Source organism: Lepisosteus oculatus, chromosome 12, assembly GCF_040954835.1.
Source record: "Lepisosteus oculatus isolate fLepOcu1 chromosome 12, fLepOcu1.hap2, whole genome shotgun sequence".
Taxonomy (NCBI): Eukaryota; Metazoa; Chordata; class Actinopteri; order Semionotiformes; family Lepisosteidae; genus Lepisosteus; species Lepisosteus oculatus.
This window is the reverse complement of record NC_090707.1, coordinates 5,193,420-5,216,154: the sequence shown is the minus strand read 5'-3', so window position 1 is coordinate 5,216,154 and position 22,735 is coordinate 5,193,420. Positions and strand designations below refer to the sequence as shown.

Below are 22,735 nucleotides of genomic sequence, written 5' to 3'. Positions count from 1 at the left end.
CTTGAGCCACGTGTCCTCATGATGCTAGTGAGTGAGCCTCAGTTCATTGTTTGTATATTCCAAGTGCATTTGCTATTCCATCATGTGAAATTCTTGTTTCTTATGGGAACCAGTTTCCATGCTGTTGGGATCAAAACCAACTTAAACCTAAGGAGTGAATGTATTTGTGTGATAAGTAAACCACACCCCGAAAAGCACCGGAATACAGAAACTAGGAGTTTATTAGTTTTTAACCATGCAGGTCCAATATACAGTATATGTGATGGAGGATGTAAAGAAGTGGTGGTTCATCATTTTAAAGGAATTATTTTTATTTTCAAACCATATAGTTTAGACCTCATTTTTTAACTTCTGTCTTCACAATTAAATGCCTAGGTTCCGTTTTCTTATTATTTTAGATAGTGTTATATAAACTCTTTGGTTCCTTATCTTCCAAAAGGTATGGCTCATCTGTGCTGGGCTTTCACCCACCTCATTCTTCCTATGGTCTGAGCTTCACAATTCATTGTACAGAGCATGGTGGAATGAGTGAGTAGCAGGATTTTGACAGATGAATTAAGAAGAGAATTACCAGTTATAATTTGTAATTGTTTTTAATGTAACAGTCAAACTGTTGCACTGATGTGAATAGGTTATGCAGTAGGTTTGTTTATGCAAAGTTTAACAGTTTGACTTGTGACCACACTGTATACAATATCTATTGATGCAAAGAGATTTACATTAACATTTTGATCACACTTAAAATGATTAGATTTTGGTTTGGTGTTGATGTGTTACCCTGATCCTATATATACTGTATATTTAACCAGTTTTCATTAGTCTAATAAAACGGTGAGCTTGATTAATACAGAGTTTAGTTTTGAGTGTTTTCATGATTTTATCAAGGTCCCATGTCAACAAGAGGCAGAGAAAAACATTGTTTTTAAAAATGTTGCACTACCTTTGTGTAATCCAGTTACTTTTGTGTAAATTGTTTCCATAACTACAAAAATAAATCTCCCATTTACAGCATTAGGAAGCTATTGTATTGTTTTTATAGAACAGATCAACAATAGATAAAATGTATCTTTCCTCTGTAAAAAATAATATATGTTCAATCCTTAATGTAGTTTTCCTAATAGTTTAGTGATAAATATTGTTTTAGCTACTTTTAAATCAACTTTGTATACTGCAAATTCACAATTAATTGAAAATCTGTTAAGCAAAGTCTAATTGGTCCTACATGTGTTTACAAAATGTGATGCATTTACTTGTGTCATTAGCAGTGTTTTCAGGTATAGATGACAGAAACTGAACTGATTCACTTCTTTGTCATTTGACCATTTCTGGCAGATTTCCAGTTTGGCACAGAGTGATCTAGGAAAACCACAAGAACATATTTAAAAATACAGTGATGCATACCAGAACATCTCAAGCACCAATACATGGCAGGCTGAGTAGAATACATAGTACAGTGCACCCTTGTTGTTATTGAAGAAACGCAGGATGATTAAGAGCTTACCGGAAATATTCCCATACTGGGACACACAGTGAGCACTTGAGAGCACAGTGCAAAGAGAGGTCAGCTGAGAGTTTGCTTTCTTTTTGCTCTAGGAGATACTGAATGCAGACACTGTGGCTTTTATCTAATTGTATCACTTAACTTGCTGCAGAGGGTGTAGTTTTAAAATTATTGTGGTTTTGTGTGAAACACCTCTGGGGAAAACTCTCCTTTGATAAAATTTCTCATAATTGTTTCCTACAATCCTGTGCTGAATTTCTATGATTGGTGTTCCTTCCTAGTAAAATCCTTTGGAGCATACGTTCTGTTCCGACAACAAAGTGCATTGAGAACACGTAACTTAACTGTTTCCATCTGTTGGCCTTCAAGTTTGTGTGCTGTGAGTTTTGGTTGTTTTGGAACCTGCATTCCATGTTACAAAATCAAAGATTTAATGAGCGGTATTACTGTAGAATTTAGCTCCAGACCTTATGAGTTTAGGTGGCAGACAAGAGTAATTTGTTCCATCAAATGACACCTATAAATAACAGTTATTGAATGTGTGGTTTGTGACCAAATAATCTTTTCAACTCCGTTTATGTGTCAAAAATTTCAATTCTGAAATGCAAAATTAGAAAGTGGGGAAAAGTAAACGAGACACACTTTTATTGCATTCTACTGCATTTGCATGGTAAATTAATTTAGCCACTTGACTAAAAATAGTGTAATTAAAGCCTTTTTTACCTGATTTCTTTTACTACTTGATTTTTGTTTTGTAGGCAGATTCAAGGTTGAAAGCCCTGAATGCCACTTTCAGGGTAAAGAACCCAGACAAGTAAGTTTTCTGTGTTTTTTTTACCAGCATATACAAATACTTGCCTAACAATGATCAATTAGTCATGCATATAGTAATGTATACTGATGCACAAAAGAAAATTAATACATTACACTGGTAGTATCGGGTGTGACCTCTATGAGCATTAATACAATCCTGGCAGCACTGATTCATGGACCTTATCAGCCTCTGGACAGACTGCTGTGGTGTGTTCTGCTACTCTCCCTGTGCAGCTACAGTCAGCAGGTTGTGTATCTTTCCTATTGAAGGCAAGTTGATCCTATTGAGGATCTACTGGACTCGGATAGGAGAATAAGCCTCCCACACCAAATAGTTATAGGTCAATAACTATCGTTATGTTGTTTTCTTGAAGTTGTGCCCTTGTCATCCTAAAATCGTGGAATCTTGCCTTATCCTCCTAGAAAGTTAACACTCCTGGATTGGCATGTAGAAACAGAATAACTGTTATTCTAACTAACATTGTTAGTCCATTGCAGTGCAGTCCTTGTGTAAAAGAACATTCTGTCTCACATCATCTTGCTTTCACAGCCCCACCGAACAATGCAAGTTAATTTAATGTTCACCGCGTGTCTCCACATTTATCTTCTGTCTGTCTTGTTAAGGGCAAAATGACATTCATCAATGAATATAACAACCCACCATTCTCTCTGCTGCCACCACAGATAGTGTTCTGTGGGACAGTGAACTTTTTTTGTTTTCAGTTTTTGTCTCTAAGCTGTCAACATATTACCTCTGAACAGCCTTCACATTCAGATCAATTTCATGGAGATGGAAAAATAGTTATTTTGCTGATGTACAAGTTATTTCTTGTACTAAAGACACTATAGCACGTCAGATCAGAGATGGCATTTATGCGTCCAATATAATGACCCCTTGCCTTTCGGGATGTGGCTAATCCCTCCACAGTATCTTGGTTTCTTTGGACAAATCAGCCAATTGCTAAAGAACAACATCTCAATCTGTAGGCCAGTATCTCTTACTATTGTGTTTAGTGTATATTTTACTGCATGTTTTCTAATTCTTGGAGTGGAGTAGAATTTTTTAACACTTAAAATGTACATGGAGAGCAGGTTATTACTATTAAGTGGAACTTTAAAAAAACAATCTTAAAATGGTATTTGAAATATGATCACATTCCAGTGAATTCAGGAGGTTGCTCTATTTGGTCTGTCTATCAAACGGCTGTTTTTCTTTCCAATAACCAGGAGATTTACAGAACTGAAACACTATAGTGATGAACTACAGTCTGTCATATCACAGCTGCTTCGCGTCAGAGCTGTAAGTACAGCTAACTGCAAGTAAATTAATGACACATTTTGTTGCATGTTAGGCTTAGTTCCCTTTGTGGAGGAACAGGAGTGATTAATAGATTTTCATCAAAGCTAATTTAATTTTTCTTCTAAGTACAGTATGTTAATTCAAACCATCATTAATAAAATCAGTACAATTTTGATTGTTCTATTCTGTGCATATTTTGTACATGGATTTACAAATGGCGTTTTGTTTTCTTCAGGCCTGTACTTAGCACACATGTTACCGTAAAGCGAGCGCAGTTTTATTGGTCAGGTGAAACGCTCGCCTAAAGTCTTCATTGACTTCTTTTTTTGTAAGTTATTCTGATTGACAGGAATATTTACGCACTACAGTTTTCACACCTGTAGAGTAAAGATTAATTGTGAGTTTACATCATGGGATCAATTAAAACATTGTATAGAATGCTTTATGGAGCTCAAAAAGTAGGTTAATTATCAAGTATAACTTCACAATCAGCAAGTATAATTTCAGTTGTACAGCTTTAAAATATTATACAGTACCTTACCTTACTTTCTCAGTATATAGGAATGGTTACAAATGACAGGAGGCCATCTGGCCCAGCCACATGCTTGGTACGTAGTAGTTTTCTTGAAAGGAGCCAGGGCTTCAGCAATATGGCTGCATAGCTTATTTCTGTCCCACTAATACGGATACTTGGACAAATACATCTTTCTTAGTATAAACTGTGTCATAGTGAACATTTGCATTGTTTTAGATTGCCCAGCCAGACTTAAAATACAGAATAGGTTTCCTGACGAGTATAATGAAACTGTCAGTATAGTTTCGTAAAGTTGATCTTTTGAGACATTTGTAATGTTCAGACCTTCTCAGGAGTCCTTCGTCTGGCTAATCAAAGGACTAATCAAGTCTGTTTCCTGAAAGCTGTACAGTGAGAGGGAAAAAAATCTAGTCTAATTCTGTATTTCTTTATTTCCAGAGAGTTGCAGATCGTCTGTATGGTGTATACAAAGTGCATGGAAATTATGGAAGAGTCTTCAGGTGGGAGAGTAGTCTGATTTCTATAGACTATAAATGAATCTGCCATCGTGGCACCAAAACTTTGTAAATTAATATTTTTACCCTGTGTGGTTTCCTTAATTAATTAGCTGCAATAAAATTCTGGCACTTGGTATGTTTTGCCTTTCTAAAATATATGCTTTTCAAACATGCCAGCCTCGTGCCTTTAACTCCTTGTAAAATAAAAAGAAAATAAACTTCCAACTGCCTAATGTTTCAGTGGAGGAGAGGTTGCTTTGTAAATTCAAGATGTTGTGTACCTTCCCACATTGTGTTTTATAATGATAAACTTTATTTTATATAGCACCTTTAAAGGTGGCCTCTCAGAGCGCTTTACAGAATGACAACAGCAACAGCAACAACAACAATTAAAAATAAACAAAAAATACACAAGATAAACACGATGAGAATACACAGAGGAGACGGTAGATGGTGATACTAAGTATAGCAGGAGCAGAGGGGTGAAGAATGGAACCAGTTCAGTAAAAGCTCTTCTAAAGAAGAAGGTTTTGAGTCTGGATTTGAAGGAGTTTAGAGAAGGTGACTCTGATATCCTTGGGGAGAGAGTTCCAGAGCTTGGGGGCATAACAGGAGAAGGCCCTGTCACCCCTAGAGTGTAGATATGTTTGGGGGACAGTCAGGAGACCAGAATTAGAAGAGTGAAGGTTGTGAGGTGGGGAGTAGGGCGATAATAGTTCAGACAGGTACTGAGGTGCCAAGCCATGTAGACCCTTTAGGTAAACATGAGGATTTTGAAGTCAACACGGAACTTGACAGGAAGCCAGTGCATGGACTCCAGGATAGGAGTAATGTGATCTCTTGCACTAGACCTGGTCAGGATTCTGGCTGCCAAATTTTTGACAAACTGGAGTTTGTTCAATGTGGATTTAGAAACCCCAGCGAGTAGAGCATTACAGTAGCCAATTCAGGACAAGACAAATGTGTTGATCAGCTTTTCAGCCACAGTTAGTGATAACATAGGGAGTAGTCTAGCGATGTTTCTGAGGTTAAAAAAGATGTTTTAACAGTATGCACATGCGGATCGAATGTTAAGCCTGAATCAAATATCACCCCAAGGTTTTTCAATTTAGACTGAAGTTCAAGTACAGTACCATCCACAGACAGTGTTAAAGGATTGGCTTTACAAAGTTGATGGTGGATGCCAATAAGCATGACTTCAGTCTTGTCACAGTTAAGATGAAGGAAGTTTTGAGTCATCCGAGTGTGTCATGTTCGTGCAAAACCGGTTTATAGATTTCAGATTTCTGTTGTGTTACTTACCCTTTAAAAATAACACTTGTTCTGCTGTGCTCTGCATGTGGCTGGTAGCGAATGGAGTGCCATTGAAAGGGAGATGGGGGATGGACTGCAGAGTGCTGGGCACCACATGGACGCGTGAGTATGCCGTGAATGCATATAAACTCCAGATGCTGTCAACGGGATTCTGCTTTTTTTGTTTCATGTAAAGCTTTAGAGCACATTTTCCAGATAGATGAAAAAACCTGGTTAGATTTCAATCAGGAGCCCTGTGTAAAAAGTAGCTGAATGCTTGGACCTTAGGGAGGTTTGAGTTTTTGTTAAATTTGTTAGAGCGTATTGGGAAGGTGCCAGCAGATCCCCTTCAGCTGCTGTGCCAAGAAAAGTAGTGACATAACAGAAAGCGGCTGTGTTTCAGAGCTGATGAGTCCCAGATTGCCATGCAGAAAAAAGGGCCAGAGAAAACTATACTCTTCGTCTGAGGCCAGGTATCCGCTGTGGTGGCATTGACTTCACAGATACGAGTGAAAGATTATAGGAAATCGCCAAGCATGTCTCTAAATGACACGTACTAACAGCTCGCAAGAGGTCTGGGGAGGTACTGTGTTTCACATCCACTGAAATGTCTCTTGACAAGCAAAGACTGTGCGGCCTCTGTTCATTAGACTGTCATATAGCTATGCTCATTTTAGTTATTTTAATATATAGAGAAAATTACTTCAATGAAATGGGCTAGTTGGGCCGAATGGCCTCCTCTTCTTGTCTTCTTGGCCTTTTCTTGTGTTCTTAATTACTCGGCACGTTGAAGTAACTTCCTTTTGCTGTGATGGTGTAACTTGTCTGTCCAGACTCGTCTTTGCCATCCTGTCTGCTCTTTAGTGTTGGATGTGTGTGGGTTGCTGTGAAAGCACAGCTCGCTCTCTGTAACTTGCCTTGGTTTTGGCATGTGTGCGGTAGGAGGTTTTCTTGGATCTGTGTTGGTTAGTGATTATAAACATTCTGATGTACCAACACGCTGACTATACTTACAAAAAATGTTACAAATGCTCATTTTGAAGAGGGGAAGTTCCAGGAAATGGAATCATATCGTTCTCCATAAAAAAAATTCAAATTAATTGGCTTCACTCATGGACCAGACTGTGTGCCAACCTGTAATTTTATCACTTTTTATTCACAGGCATCCCATTCTCTGCTGCTGTTTGTACAGGAATCAGTAGGATATAACCCATTAGTGATCGTGAAGGTTGTAAACCTAACGTGTAGGACCTTGGGTGTCACTCTGCTTAGTTAACCCCTGAATCAGCCTGGAGTACTCTAGAAGTAACACCTAGAGAAAATAAAGCCAGTGATGCAATCAAGTAGACGCAGCCTGTACGTTTGAGCAACACCATTGACTTTAAGTGAGACATAAGATGGTGCTGAATGCAGGACAATGCAGAACAAATGCTGTTTCTGTAGATTATTCAGGCAGCAACTAGGAACCTAAGAGTAACTAGAGTAACTAGAGGTCAGATGATGCCTTCAGTACATGTTATTGGAAAAACAGAAGAGACGGCTAGGAAGTTCATTTCAAAGGGCAGCATAAAGTTGTATCTCAGAAGCTGAGCAAGGCTGGGATTGTTCTGTACTGGGATGGGAATCCAACAAGAGAAACCAGGGTTGGTTTTTCCTGGACCACAAGGTGGCATCTTGAACACAGCTTCCAAACCAGTGCCCCAGTCTGGTGACTGGGAGCACTGTGCTACAGGAGATACCATCTTTTGAATAAGATGCTCTAGTTGCTTGCAATAAGAATCCAATAACTCTGTGAGAGTGAACCCCAAAGCTAAATTCCAGTCTGGGCTTGCAAAATCTGCCTTCCCTAAAAAGTTTCCCCTTAATTTATTTGGTTAATCATGTTTCAGAAGTGCCATATATTGTTATTAGAATGTCTCTTAACATTCTGTTAACCAATCTGATATGAAATAGGTACTTGTAACTTTTAAATCCTATAGTGAGCATTTTTTCACTAAGCATGCAAGCATGACAAAGATCTGGCGCTTTTCAGCTTTTTGACCACGTTTGTCTTCCTTGTTACGTTCGGTGTGAAAGTAGAAAAGGTGACTACATAAAGATATCTTATCGTTTTTTTAATTTGTTTTCATTTATTTTAAAAGAAAATCTTTTAGCCAAGGGATTGCAAAATTTAAAAACACAGCTGGTGTAACTATTTAGTTCTCTAGTTACATTTTTTTAAAGAAGGATTCCAAGCTCTAAATAGGACTAGCTCTCCCAGTTCATGTAAATTGTAAATGGGAAAGATTAGTAATGCCAACTCTGGTGGAAAGTTAATTTATTTAAAATCTTGCCAAGGTCTACTGGCAGTTGTGAACAAGCACACCGTAGTACAGCTGGTTTCCGTTTCCCGCAATAAAAAACAACTTTATCTTTTACAGGAAATCCTACAGCACTAATAGAAAATCTATCTTTTTTTTTTGCACAGCTGTTCGTGTCTTTAAGAAAGAAATATATTTATATTATTGTGCTTAGTTTAACAAAAGTGCTGCAAATCACCATTGAAAATGACTTTTTTAGTGACTTGACAGTTTGCCAAAGTATAAATTAAGCACCATGTAACTAAATTTATATAGGTGGATAATAAAATCTCCAGCTTCTGCAGTACAAATGCAGAAGGAAAGATCTATATAAGTTGTTATATTGGAGATCAGAAGTAGCAGTCAATGATTTTTGTTGGTTTTCCTCTTTTGCAGAGGGCAGTCTAGTTTATATTCATAATGTAAAGATATGTGAGCTATATATAGAATACGACACTGCTTTAGGATGTCTGTTTACATTTGCAGGACATTGGCTACAGTTTTAAACAGCCATCTGGCGTCTTGATTCTTTGTTGTAGATATGCTGCCTCAGTGGATGATATTCTAGAAGAGGAGGAACACTATGCAGATCAGTTAAAAGAATATCTTTTCTATTCTGAAGCTGTCCGGTAAGTGAGACATTTTTACCTGAATTCTGTGCAGGTGGTTGCCTGAGTACACAGTGACGGTAAAGCTGTGTAAATCTTGCCACAACCATACATGGAAAAACTATACATAAACCATTGGCCTGCACATGTTTTTTTTTCTGAGGAGTATACAACAGACGATATCATTTACTGGTTCAGCATTTTGTCTCAGTTGCTGCCTTAAATCTATTAGCCTTTGTATCTGCCTGTCAGCCAGAAGGCTGCAGAGAGTTTTCAGGAACTGAAATAACCGAGGCAAGAGAGACAGCAGTGGAAAATATCATACGCTGTTCAAACTAGGGCTCTCTGCGGCCCTGTGCCGGAGTGCTTTCCCCAGACTGCATGCCATGGAAAGGTCTCAGGTGTGCCATGGAATCAGAAGAGATTGTGATTAAGAAGTATGGACACACTTTCCCTAACTGAGCCGAATAGTCAATATTGCTCGTTTAAACAAGCTCCCCTTTCAGATTGAAATTCTAGTAAAAAAAACAACAAAATCAGATGTTCCTCATTAAAATCAGTGTCTCTGATTTTGTTTGAAATTAATGTTATGCCTGTCAGTAGCGGTGCTGATTAGGTTAAATGACTTGGCGGGCTGGGAAAGGCTGAAGATGTTTAAAGCCCAACTGAGCAGGTCTGAGGAGCACTGGAGTGCTCGGTGGTGGTGGCTTATATTTAGAGCATGTTCTTTTCTTACTTCACTGCAGCTTTGCTTGGAGAACCTGATGTCTTTTTTTTTTCTTCAGGACCTTCATCTGCTTTGAAGTGTGAGGATTTTGCGCTTTAAGCAATGCCTGTCTCACTGTGACGTGCCTGTTCTCTCGCTGCAGGGCGGTCTGCAGGAAACATGAACTAACGCAGTACGAGCTGGAGATGGCTGTTCAGGATCTAACCTCCAAGAAACTGCAGCGGGAAGAGCTGGCAACTGGAGTGGGTCTTTCGGTTTTCACATTAGCTTGTCCTTCTACTAGACGTGGAGAGTTGAGTTACATAAACAATGAAAAATGAACAGCTCTCTGCAAAACGGCACACTGACGGATTAGCGGAGGAGGAATGCTGCTTTGTTGTGTGTTAGCCGTAGATTGCCATCCATTTCAAGCATTCACTAACACAATGATTTATGCTGCCTTTATAAACGTTTCTTTAATAGCTCAGAATTAAGTGAGAGGCCAGACCTGCAGTGCTTGGTGATAAGTTTATGGAGATGTTTACTGAAATAGGAGAAGAGAGGGCCAAGATCTGTTTCAGAAGCTGTCCAAATAGTTTTTTTAAACTGATTTCTCGAATGTACTTGACTTAAAACAAAACCACCAGTTTCAGACTGCAAAACAAATCCTAATTAATGGACGAAAATCTTGTGTGTCCGCAGACTGTAAGAACGTTCTCGTTGAAAGGAATGACCAGCAAGCTTTTCGGACAGGAGACTCCGGAACAGAGGGAAGCTAAGCTGAAAGTTTTAGAAGAGCAGATACTTGAGGGGGAGGAATCTGTGAAGTCCAAAAATTCCGAATGCGAGTAAGAAAATGAATTATCTGATGGAAATTCCAAGTGTTGGAAAAATAAGTCTAATTAGGTAGTTCAGTATTGTCCATATCATGGACCCAAGTGGATTGATGTGTCATGTGCACAGACACTTAGAAAATCCAACAAGTCAGCAACAAGGTGGTCTGGAAGAATTTGTTATTTATAAGTATTTATGAGTACTTTGTAAAAATACACAAATAGGTTAACTCATTCTCATGCTCAGAGTCTCCAGTCTTTGCAGAATTGTGAAACATGGACTGGGCTGCTATTCAAACTTGAAGCGCTGATTCAAACTTCATAAACAGTTCAGTGAACCAGACTCTTAAGCATTTGCTGTAAATTACAAAAACAGATTAATCAATAGAAATACCGTACATCGGACTGTTAATTGTTATACTGTACTGTATATAGAAGAGTAACATTTTTAGTAGAATACTTTAGACTGTCGCCACACTTATAATTATCCATTGGTCAAGAGCTTTGTGAAGGATAATTCATCTGAGCATTTCTCCATTGCTCGGTAGTCCATGGCCTGTGCTCTTTACACTACTGTACTCGCTGTACTGTACTGGGGTGTGCTCAGGCAGCCTTGCTGACCATAATTATGGCCAACCAGGCCCTTCCAGCATTTTATGTCCATATTAGTCTTTAATAATATGAGCCACACCTGTGTGAAAGCCCTTGGTTTCCATATACTGTGCTAGTATCCCTCAATTTACCCAGGTGTTTCCATTTTTTTGTCCACTACATGCAAGTCCATGACTTGGATGATTTTTTTTTCCCCTAAGCCCTTCAACTTGTCTTACTTGCTAGATTCCATTTGCACCAGGTCCATTCATCTGCAAGTGAAAAACACTCTCACCCTATAAATTATGCTAAAAGCAGTACAGATTGGCCTGCGATGTAAATGTTTATGGGAAATTGTTAACTGACCATATGCTCTACAGCTGTGAAGTGCTACAGTTTCCCGATTCATTATTTTTCCAAAACCTTCATTGAGCTCCACTTGTTATTCCCACGAGTTTCTTTGATTCAGAATAACTGTGATAGGGTCTTGAACCTTTTTGTCTAGTTATGGCACGGTCTGTCTTTTGTAGAGTTACTACAAAGTCCAAAGGACCAAGGAAATCCCTTGGCTTTCCTCCTCTTGATTCGGTAATAATATATAATGCTCTCCAGATTTATTAATATCCCCAATGAAATGGGAACAAATAAAAATAAATCATATAACAAAGAATTGAAGGATTGAAAAAGCTTTCTTAAAAATATTTTTAAAATGTTGTAGTGTAATTGCACCGAGCTAAATTTTAGTAGTCGCAAATAACTGTAGTCCAGGAACCATCTGTAAACACCACTGTAGCTTGTAAATCCTCAATTGGCAGGGTTTGCACCCTCAAAACACCCCCTGTGCTGTGGTATGAGCTTCTGGTACTTCCCAGATGAGATTTTAATTTCATCCAACCAGAAGACATGATTCTAATTGTCATTTGGAAAATCGGAGTCACCTCTTCACATGATTTGGTCTCAGGAGAGGTTCCTTTTTTGTATCTGGTCAGAAATGCCACATTCATACAGATGACATCAAAGGAATAAGACAATGGGTATGAGTAAATCTAGAAGCACACAAAACCTCAGATATGTCAAGTTGCAGGAGTCTTGACATATCTGAGGTTTTGTCTTTAATCTAAGTAATATATAACTTGGATTTAGTTCGCTTTCAGTCTTATTTGTCTATTAATTTGTATTTGTAGCAGGAAACACATCCAGCTTGTGTAACTGAAGCAGCAACGAGTGTTAATATATCTCCCTTAAGTGTTAACATTTGTGACAGTGCCTGATTGTATGTATTGTCTTTTTTCTTTTAAACCAGTGAATATGTCAAGAATGCTTGGTTAGACATTGACCGATTTAAAGAACAGAAAAATCAGGACTTGAAGGAGGCCATTATCAGCTATGCTGTAATGCAGATAAGCATGTGCAAAAAGGTGAGTGCTCTAATGCTGTTTTGCAGTTTTAATTTCTGAAGGTCTGATTTTGTGCTTGTTTTCAAGTGCAAATGTATTGTATTGACATAACCAGTAGTGTTTTAACAGAGGTTGTTCTTCCTCTGAACTGAAAAACTGTTGTCGTGCATTTTTATCAGTGGCATTTCATTATTAAAACTTCTTAGCTTTTTAAAGTCGGTGTCCTTCCATTTCTGTTCTGATCATTAAACCTTTGCAAAGGAGCTGTTTGCAAGCACAATTTCCATGTGCATTGATCTGGGTTATAGTAGCTTGTCACTTTTTCTGAAACTGCATGGAATGTTTTAACATTCACTATTTATTCTGGCAACCATGGTGTGCCTTTGCTCAGTGTGTATTTATCAATTCAGCAGCTTGAACCCAAGATTTATGATCTCATGTTAAAGAGTTCAAAACAATACATCAAAATCATGAATCTCTTTACTTACATTGTTTTCATCGGGGCTGAGAATTAAACTTGGTACTGTATATCCTTCAATAAATTCTGGCATTTCTTTACAATTTCTGGTTGAATCTGCTCTTTGCAGTTTACAAACCATTGAAATAAACTTCTACAGTAAAAGATCAAGTCATCTTTTACTGTTTCATATAACTGTATGAAAAGTTCTCTTTTGTAATTGTGCCTCAGATCAGATCTTTAGAATTTGTTTATAGTTGTAATGAACTCCGAAACCTTTTATCAATATGCCTCTAGCAGGGATTAATAAATTGGTATTAAATGTTGCATTTAGAAACAGAACTTGAAAAGCACACTCTTCTAAACTTAAAAACAACTTCCTTAACAGTAAAACATAAAACGATTGAATTTATCTAACATTCAGCTTACAGGATATATATTGTATATATTTATACTTTAACGACTGAATGCATGTATCAAAGTACCTCAGTTTAAAAATTGTTTGAGACAACATGGATGACCTTATTACTAAAACTATGAAACACTGCATTTACATGCAATCAATGTTCTGAATGCACATTGTATTACAGTATAGTGAAAATACTCCCAAGTATCAGAAGAGCTATTCCGATTAATCCTTTCATTCTTGTGTAAGTGGTGTTTCTTTCACAGTTGAACTTAATACCCATATGCACATAGCAATAAAAAATACACAAGTATGGAGGTGAGAAAAAAAGAAAATGTCCAGCGTCATAGTTTGTAAAGTTGTTGAGTGTATGATTTATGGCACATCAGCAGTAACAAAAAAAATTCAGGAAGAGAAGCAGCAGGAGAGAAATGCACTCGATTGTCTTTATTCTTGCTGCATGCTGGCATTGATGCCTCCAATCTTCCATTTGCTTTTCATTTTATTAATTTATTAACTGTTGGTGTGTCTCATATCATGTGATTGGGATACGGTCATAAAAAAACCAGGCTAAATTGTAAATTGTTGGGAAACCTTGTTTCCCTGTTTCTGTGAGCATCGAATAGCTATTCAGAATACAGTTTGGTTTTTCAAACACGACAGGAATCCTATATACATACATAAATATATTTTTACACATACTATTTACATGTGAGCACCCGAAGAAGGCTCCACAGCTGAAACATTGTGTTTTCTTTCTTATCTTTTCAGCATGGAATAAACCTATTACTTGTTCCTTTGCAGCCTACGCATGCTGACACAGCTACCCACCTGAACCATATAAATATAGAGACTGAATCTTTTGGTATAGATTTTCAAATGACAAATAAAAGCAAGTAACAGTAAGCAATTTTTTTGTAAGAAACAAAAAAGTTTGTCTGCTCGGGGTAATTTTTTTCAAGGTAATGCTTTAAACCTTTGTCTTGTTAATCAAAGACGTATAAGTAGCTATTTTCTAAGTGTGATTTTCCAGTCTGTTGTTGAAGCAATTATTTTTGCAGGACAAGCTCAGAGGAAGTACTCTGGGCATGATTGACTCGTTGGCTCTTATCCAGCGTAATAATTGTGTGTTTTTGTTACACCTTTGGCGATTGCAGCAGAGGTTGTCCAGTACCGGGTATGAAATGATCTGGCAGCATGGGACTGCATTACTTCAGAGTTATCAGATCAGCCTAAACCAGCACACAGCAGCCTGTCACGCACAACTGTAAGGGAATATGGCTTTCAGGCTAGGATGTAAGATAAGTTTCCACTGTTCTACTGGTGTGTATATATAAAATACACAGTATGCAGAAAAAAGCCATTTGAAAAGTGAGGAATGTAAGCAGTGTGCATTGAGACAGGCAGTTCAGCTTCCTCAGAGCTTTACTTTTTTCATCATTCACAGGCATCGGTTTAGCTCAAAGCAGCTAAAACATAAAAATGCTGAAGAGCGTGATGTTGGTGAGTGAGCTCTAGCTCAGTGCAGAATCGCACAGCCGAAATGGCGAGGAGTAATCTTTTTAAACTCCAGCTTCTGCTTCCTTTGATCACTGAGCAATAATAAACAGTCCTCTCCCTTTTCCCAGCCTCACCCTCTCGCTGTCAAAAGGTCCGCATTTCCCTTCCTCCCTGAACATTTGGTTGTTAAATATTTCTGATGTTAGGTAAGGAGATAACACAAAGTTCAGCACTTTACCCATAACTGCAAAACGTTCAAAAAAAGATTTCGAATTTGAGCACCCTACTGTTTAAAGTGGGGGAAAAAATGAGACAGGACAGTACATTTAAAAATCAGATTTTTTGTAAAACGTATCTGAAATGAGTTTCAGTTTAATGTATGTTTTCAGCATTAATATCAAGTCCATCCTTACTGGAAAGTCTTCCGGGTTTGTGTTCATATTCAGGTTAACATCTATATTCACTGTAGTAGTTCAGGTGGGCAGCTGTGTCAGCATGCGTAGGCTGCAAAGGAACAAGGAATAGGTTTATTCCTGCTGAAAAAAGAAAGAAAACACAACGTTTTGGCCATGGCTGAAGAAGGCTCCACGGCCGAAACGTTGTGTTTTCTTTCTTCTTTTTTTCAGCTTGGAAAAAACCTATTACTTGTTTTTTTGCATCTATATTCACTGTCAGCCACATTATGTAAAATAGCTTTACAGGCTCTGCTGCACTGATTAGTTTACCATCTACATAACCCTGCTAGGCCATGGTTCTTTCTTTGTCTGCCTCATCCTGAAAAATTGCTACATGCCTTTATTTAATCAAGATTATACTGTTTTCAATCCTTGCTGGGGCATCTACTATTGCACTAAACAGGGTTCATCATGTCCAGAATTCTGCTTCTAATTACAGCTACTCTGCCTCAGTTTGAAAATCCTGTTTTGTATGAATTGCATTGGCTCCCTGTAAAATCTAGAATGGTTTTAAGGTACTCCTGTCCTATAAGGAACTATTTTATTTATGATATATGGCACGGTACTGTCCAACTCCAAATTAATGCAGAGTTGACACTTCTTGTTCAGGTCTTCCGATTCTGCCAGAGAGCCTTCTCATGTGCAGGTGCACATCATCAGCAATCACCCCTACCTGCAGTACATTAGAGGCTCTGTGACTGTGAGCGGTGGGTTAGGGAACTTCAGAGCTTCACTTATGTGTAACCAGTACACTACAACCAGTAAAATTCCCAGCTGTACAAATGAGTACAAATAAAAAAAGACACTGAATATATGCAACCGCCAAATTGACATTTATAACACTGCTGCTGTTTGTTTCAAACAGTATACGTATTATTGGACAGTACTTTGGTCTTTTGAAAATGTCTAATAAATACAATGAACTGTCCATAATGATATATTGGGAAGCTGGAAGAAAGCTGTCCATTGATCTAACAATACATTACAATATTTTACCACTCAAAAATGACTCCTTTTTAACTAAAGGTTGCCGATCTTTAAAACTTGCTTGTGGGAGGAAGAATAATCATTTAGAACTACAGTCACTCCTGTCAGAATTTCTGTACAAAAGCGACTAAGACTTTTCTTATATATTCATATTTTCTGGCATTATATTTTTCTAGTGCTATATTCTAGATATGTATATGTAAAAAAAACGTTTTTCAGGAATTGGTACACATGGGTCTCACTGAAAGAAGTAGTGGAGAAGTTTTAATTTGCAGCAAACCTAATTGTGTAGAAACAATGTGTAACAGCAGACACGTAATTGAAGTGGGATTAATTGTAACAGGAATTCAGAGAGGTCTGGACTGGCTCCAGTTAAATATTACAAATTGAATGTACACTGCTGTAATTAGTTAGCAAAAAAGATCACATTTCAGGTTTTAGTTTAACGACCGGTAATTGGAAGTGAATGAAAAGAGGTCTTTCTGCAATGGAAATTTTTTTAGCACTGCCGTTGTAGAAAGATTTCAAATAGTATAACTTTTCAGTGTGATTACTTAGGGACATCTGAAAAGAATGTTTTTTATTCATAATGTTGTTGTGTCTCATTTTCTACTTGCTATCAGTTGTAGTTTTCAACATTATTAAAGCCAAAACTACATTTTTGTTTTTAACTTCACTTAAATCAAATAAATTCTTAAATTTAAAAATGATTGTGTTCTAAATTTAAAAAATAAATTCTAAAAATAATCCATTTTAGAATGGTATACCATATGTCCATTTCAGTTTCTAAAATTACACTGAAATTTGATTGCATGGGGCTTCCTAATTGATATACATTTAGGACTCTGATTAAACACCCTGAATGCCGAGTTAAATGAAATTGGTGTTTATCCAATAAGCAGTAGATAAACACCTCAAAAGTATAATATTTATTTTCCACTTGAGTGTGTCCCCTTCCCAGTGCAGTTTTGTTTGTGATCTTTTTTTAACATTTTGTACACAAAACACAAGAAACACATACACAAACACCAGCACCATGGATCCTAGCAGTTAAGAGCTCCATATACACAGTCCAGATAGGAAAGTCCAAGTGATGCCAGGACAGGGAATTCAGCCAAACCCAACACAACACCTCAGCATGGATCTGTAGTCAGACCAGCCAACCAAAAGAACTCTAATATACATGTAGGACTTTTTGTCTTAACTTATTGACTCTGATTAAACCTCTTCAATGCTGAATAAAATGAAATCAGTGCCAATGAAATGGGTATCATTATTCTACATAAAAAAAATAGTACATGACCCATGGATTTCATCATGCTGTCAAAGAAAATATCTGGAGTTGTGCACCTGGTTGTAAAAAAGAAAGTCAAAACAATGCTAGTGTGAATGTACTACTACTGAGTTGCGGCACACTTTATACCAGGGAAAGACATCTGTTATGGTTCTACATTTACCTGCAGAGTGTAAACTCATTTAAAGTTTTTTGAGTTTGATGTTTTTTTTTTTTTTAAATCACTTGAGAACAATTTATCATTTGCAGTAACAATTTGAAGACCCATTTCAGCAGCAGGGTTTTTACTGGATCAATCTAAGTGAACTGCCTCGCTTAAAGATATCCATTTGGATTTGAACCAGCGGTCCTCTGCTCGAGAGTCCAGACTTTGACTCGTAGCAGAAATTCTGATTCATTACTAGCAGTAAATACATTTACATTTATCTTCGTGGTACAGTACTGTATTCATGTGTCACATTAAAGGTCTCTTAAAATAATCACATTGTAATGTTGGATAGTGCTGCAATGCGTTTTGGTGGTGTTGTAAATGAGGACCCAGGGACTGTATGCAGAAAACACTGTAAGTTTAAAATGTAACTTTATTAGATACATTTAGAACTTAAGGTATTTAAGTGTCAAGTCGCAACTGGCCTCAGGATACTAACCGAGCTGCTAATTTCATAGCCTGTAAGAGGTGAAAAACTTGAGTAGTGATGGTTTTATTTGGGGAATCTGGCATTTTATTATGTCGGTGAACTCAATTTTGTATCCGTGTCAGTGGTGCTTTCCTGCCACACAAAGTGTGGTTGTTTGAATGTGTGCTGTTTTTCTCATGCTGAATGCGTACGAGTTCAAATCTTTCAACGGTTGTATCAGACCAGGTGAGCCCTGTCAAATAACTGCTTCTGTGCACAGAAAGCTGTATAAAACAGAAAGCTGTTTAGTTTGATTCGAAGTGTGTGGAATAAGGGAATTCCTGTAAAAACATTGACCAAATACATTAAACTGTCTTTTCTTACAGACAGCACAAGACTTCTAGTGATACAGGAAATAATTTGGTTCTTGTTGGTTTGTTCCCCAGGGGTTATTTTTTTCAGTGGAAACCACTACTTTCAGGTTGCTAAAATCTGAAATAATATGCTACTTTAACTCAAGAATGTTGTCTTGCAAGTAAAGAATGCTTCTTTAAACATTCAAGTCCATATTAATAAAAATCTCAAATGACTATTTTTAAAGACAGACACTTAGTGTGATATTTGATTGAGGTCTGCTGCTCTTCAGTGTGTCCAGCCTGTTCTTTTCACTTGGCAACATCTGAAAGCCTTTGCCTCCCTATTTTGAGAAATGTAACCAAATGTATTTACAGTTACCATCTTATTAACGTTTATGAACTTATAAGGTACTTCTGGTTTTATGGCTGCTAGTTTTAAAAAAATAATTATTCTTTTTCTTTTTAGGGAATTCAAGTGTGGACCAATGCTAAAGAGTGTTTCAGCAAGATGTGAATTTCATTCCAAATAAGAGCTAACAACCCCCACAAGCAAAGCACAACAGCAAGAACAGGAGACACTACATAACTCAGCATGGACAGACACTCTTAGGAACTTGTCTACTGGATGCCTGGAAATCTGTGTTTATGGTCACCCACAATTTCATATACAATGGCACAAAATAATGTTTTTACTGTAAGCATAATTGTTTTCATAAAATCAAAAAGAAACATTAATTGGTTAAACGATCCCTGTGGCACCATGAAATTTGTCTACATTTCGTGTCTTAAATGATTTCCATGTGGACTCGCAAGTTTCCTTTTGGTAATTTTTTTAATTATTCTAAAATTGCCACTTCTTCCACTATGTTTCTGAATCCACTTAGAAGACAATTTGTTTCTAATATTTTTTCTTTGTGAACCTGAAGGGTTTTTTTTTACCTTAGAAGTGCATTTTTCAGATTGCATTTAAATACTGACATTTATATAAGAGACTTTTACTTTTCTTCAAATGAAGGTGGGCTACATGAATGCCAAGTTTTAATCCTAGATTTACTGTAGTCCTTTCAAAAGAGACTCTTTGCCGATTACTGTAGCATAAAACCAGAAAACATGTACAGCATAACAAATTACTTGAAGAAATACAAGTGTTTATATTAGATTTGAGATAATTTGGCTACAGCTAAGAAACCTTTTCTCTTAAAAAGAATTTAGCTTTACCAACATGAATATATTTTAAAGGTTTACAAGATGTAAGTTAGGAATGTAAGTCAAAGTAATTTTCTTTAATTCTTAAGGTATAAGGTTTTGTCAGTTCATACTGTTTTATTCCTAGTTCTGAAATATATTACAGTATTTTCACCCTTGTAATTAACATCCGCACCCTTATAGAGCTTTTGCCAAACACATTGGATATCACATTGAAGAAAGTCTTCCCCTCTTATTTTCCAAGCACAGGATGTCCATGAGCACATCTAAAGCCTAGAGTTACTTAAAATGAACTGGATAAATAGTGTACTGGTGAACCTTTCTCACTGGATACAATATTATGAGTTGCAATAGAGTATGTGTATATTTATAAGGTTATACATGGAGAGAAGACACAGTTATACAAAGCTGTTGCTAGAAGAAGTTTAAAAATGAGTCTTCACTATTCCCTCAACCTGAGTTAGTGGAAATAAGGATTGAAGACGGCCTGTTGACCTGGGAATTTCCCTGTTAAAGGATCTGCCGTAATGTTGCTGTCTGTTAGGCCTGCAGTCCTTAGCTAACACATACTGTTGAGCCCTTCATTTCATATACAAAAATTAAATTATCTGTATGTGCGGGTGTATACTGGTAAGAAACTTAAAATTGCCTACTTGCCAAAAATAACACTGTAAATTGCAGGATACCAGATCACACTGACAAGTTAATTTCACAAAGTAAGCGTTGCCTTCAAATGTATGAGACATATTGTTTCCTTTACCTCCAACCCAGTTAAATTCTAATCTAGATTCATTTTCCGCTGGAGTTTATCAGGAAAGACGGAACCATTTAGTACATTTGACAAGGGAAAATATTTGTACAGAGCAGCATTCTAATAATGTGCCAAAACGGCTAATGAAAATCCTAATTGATTTTATAATGTACAATATGATTGAATTTATATCTATACTCTCAAAGATCGCAGTGAATAATAATAAAAGAGTTGCACAAAATGTGTGTCCTTTATTATTAAACGCGGGTAAGGACTACTTGTAGAACATCAGTGAATATGTGTCAGTTCTCTTTCAATGTCACTCATTTCTAAATAGAAAGGAAAGACATGAGATGTGAGATTTCCGAAAGTAAGCCCTCTTGATCAAACGATTTGGCATCAGCTATTGTCCATGACGGTTTAACCACCAAAAGGCTAGGGTGTCTTTACCAAAAGGGCTGCGGGAACAAGCCACCTGGCTTGGTGGCTGAAAGTGAGATTTTGGCTTCCTTCAAGAACTTACTACCAGCTGGATAAATGGGAACCTTTCTTCTGTTCTAAACCTGGAGATTGGACACGGTGCTGGTGTTGCTGTCCAGGCAGGGGAAGGGGTACAGTGTGTCAGGGCGTGGCTGAGTAAGACAGACTGCTGTGTACTGCCTGCAGGGGGGGATGTTCAAGGGTCCTCATTGCTCAGTGTTTTCGCAACATAATAAAGAAATATCAAATGTGTCTCACCGTGCCACGGGTTCTGTAGTTGGAGGAGCTGCCATTGGCAGTTGAGTCTCCAACAGTAAACTCCATCAGCACCTTTCCTGTTCTTGCAAGGCTGTGCGTGTGGGTGATTTGACAAGCTGGGTGCAGTAATGAGAACAGACGACAGGCTGGGGTATGTATATCTCATGTACAAAGGGCTGCTGTACTCCACTGAGTAGACCGTATGTCAGTGTTGTAACAATACCAACAACTGAACTGCAGGTTCAACGTCTGGCAGCCACACGTCATACAGTACTTGACAGATGCTCTCCTGTGTTAAATCCTCATGTTTGTGTCATAGAGTTAGAAAGCTAAACAATGCCACTATGAGGCTCCATATAGCTATTTCTAGGTGGATATACAGATGTTAGCTTGTTTGTGTGCGCGTGTATAAATGTACAAGTCCGATGTTTTGTTTTCAGTATAGCCTGTGGATGTTGTATGTATAATTTAGGAAAGGTTGTGGAAGCAGAGGTAATCACATTATCGTTAACAATGCATTTCACTCGTGAATCATGATTCTTTTATATCCCCTGTGAGAGTAATATTTTTCAAATGTAGCATAGCCAGCCAAATACTGTTTGAATGACTTGTAAAGTAAATTGCTTATGCTGCAAGTGAATGTGTCTTTAGCAAAAGAACAGAACATGCATTGTATAGCCCTGAATATACTGTATGTTTGAAGGCTAATATTAAAACACAGGCCAGCAGTGCCAAACAACCATTGCAAGAAAATTAATCTTCTCAGTGGTCACCGAAGCAGTTGTGAGATGTATGTAGTTTTATAATATGTAACATGAAATCACAAACTATAATCTACCCCCTGAATCAACTCCAGTAAAGATGTGCAATTTGTTTAAGACAGGGCTTTGAGAGATGCTCAACATTTCTGGGTATGCTTTACATGTCTTGACATCTAAATGGTCAAATTAAACCAATATGTGCATGGTATTTGAACTGAAGAGATGATGAAGAGTGATGGAAAGGAGCATTCGAAAGTAAAAAAAATATTCTTTAGCAGTCCTTGACATGTGTAGCCCATAATGTTTTGAGTAACTTTGCTATAAGCCTCTTATATTCCAAAAACAAAACAAATGTCTTTTTCTAGGGTCAGTGTTACACAATGTAATATTAATTGCTTCTTTTAAACTTGTGGGCTGTAATACAGTTCTCGACTGCCACGTCTCTTCCCAGAAACATTTGATCTCGCAAGGCTGAAGTTGCCCTGTGGAAAATTTCCTTGCATGTTTCCAGACACCATGATGCAAACAAAGCAACATGCAGAGAAATGTCAATGTAGCATGTAAATGAATAGAAACTGTAAAAAGAACCTTTGTGCTGTGCTTGTACTTAAATAGGGCAAAAGCAATATAAACACGTATCTGTGGTTTTACAGAGGCTAATTAACACTAATGTAACTGTTAGTGTTACATAATGACTAATTATCTATTGATCATCGGACCAGTAAAGTCAGTCTCTCGATTTCTGAAACAGCATTATTGTGTTTTTTTTTCCATTTGAATAATATAATCAAAAG

General features: G+C 37.4%; 1 protein-coding gene across 1 annotated transcript in view; it reads left to right on the top strand.

The window, feature by feature from the left end:
* The window catches only part of snx4 (sorting nexin 4), a 40,930-nt gene extending 20,247 nt beyond the window's left edge, over positions 1–20,683 (top strand). The window contains exons 6-14 of the mRNA XM_006636255.3: positions 2,260–2,315; positions 3,542–3,614; positions 4,588–4,649; positions 5,997–6,062; positions 8,818–8,907; positions 9,756–9,855; positions 10,295–10,440; positions 12,320–12,434; positions 18,952–20,683. Coding sequence (XP_006636318.1) covers positions 2,260–2,315; positions 3,542–3,614; positions 4,588–4,649; positions 5,997–6,062; positions 8,818–8,907; positions 9,756–9,855; positions 10,295–10,440; positions 12,320–12,434; positions 18,952–18,999 — 756 coding nt within the window. The 3' untranslated portion in view covers positions 19,000–20,683. The remainder of the gene's footprint in view (positions 1–2,259; positions 2,316–3,541; positions 3,615–4,587; positions 4,650–5,996; positions 6,063–8,817; positions 8,908–9,755; positions 9,856–10,294; positions 10,441–12,319; positions 12,435–18,951) is intronic.
* Positions 20,684–22,735: the final 2,052 nt, after the last annotated feature.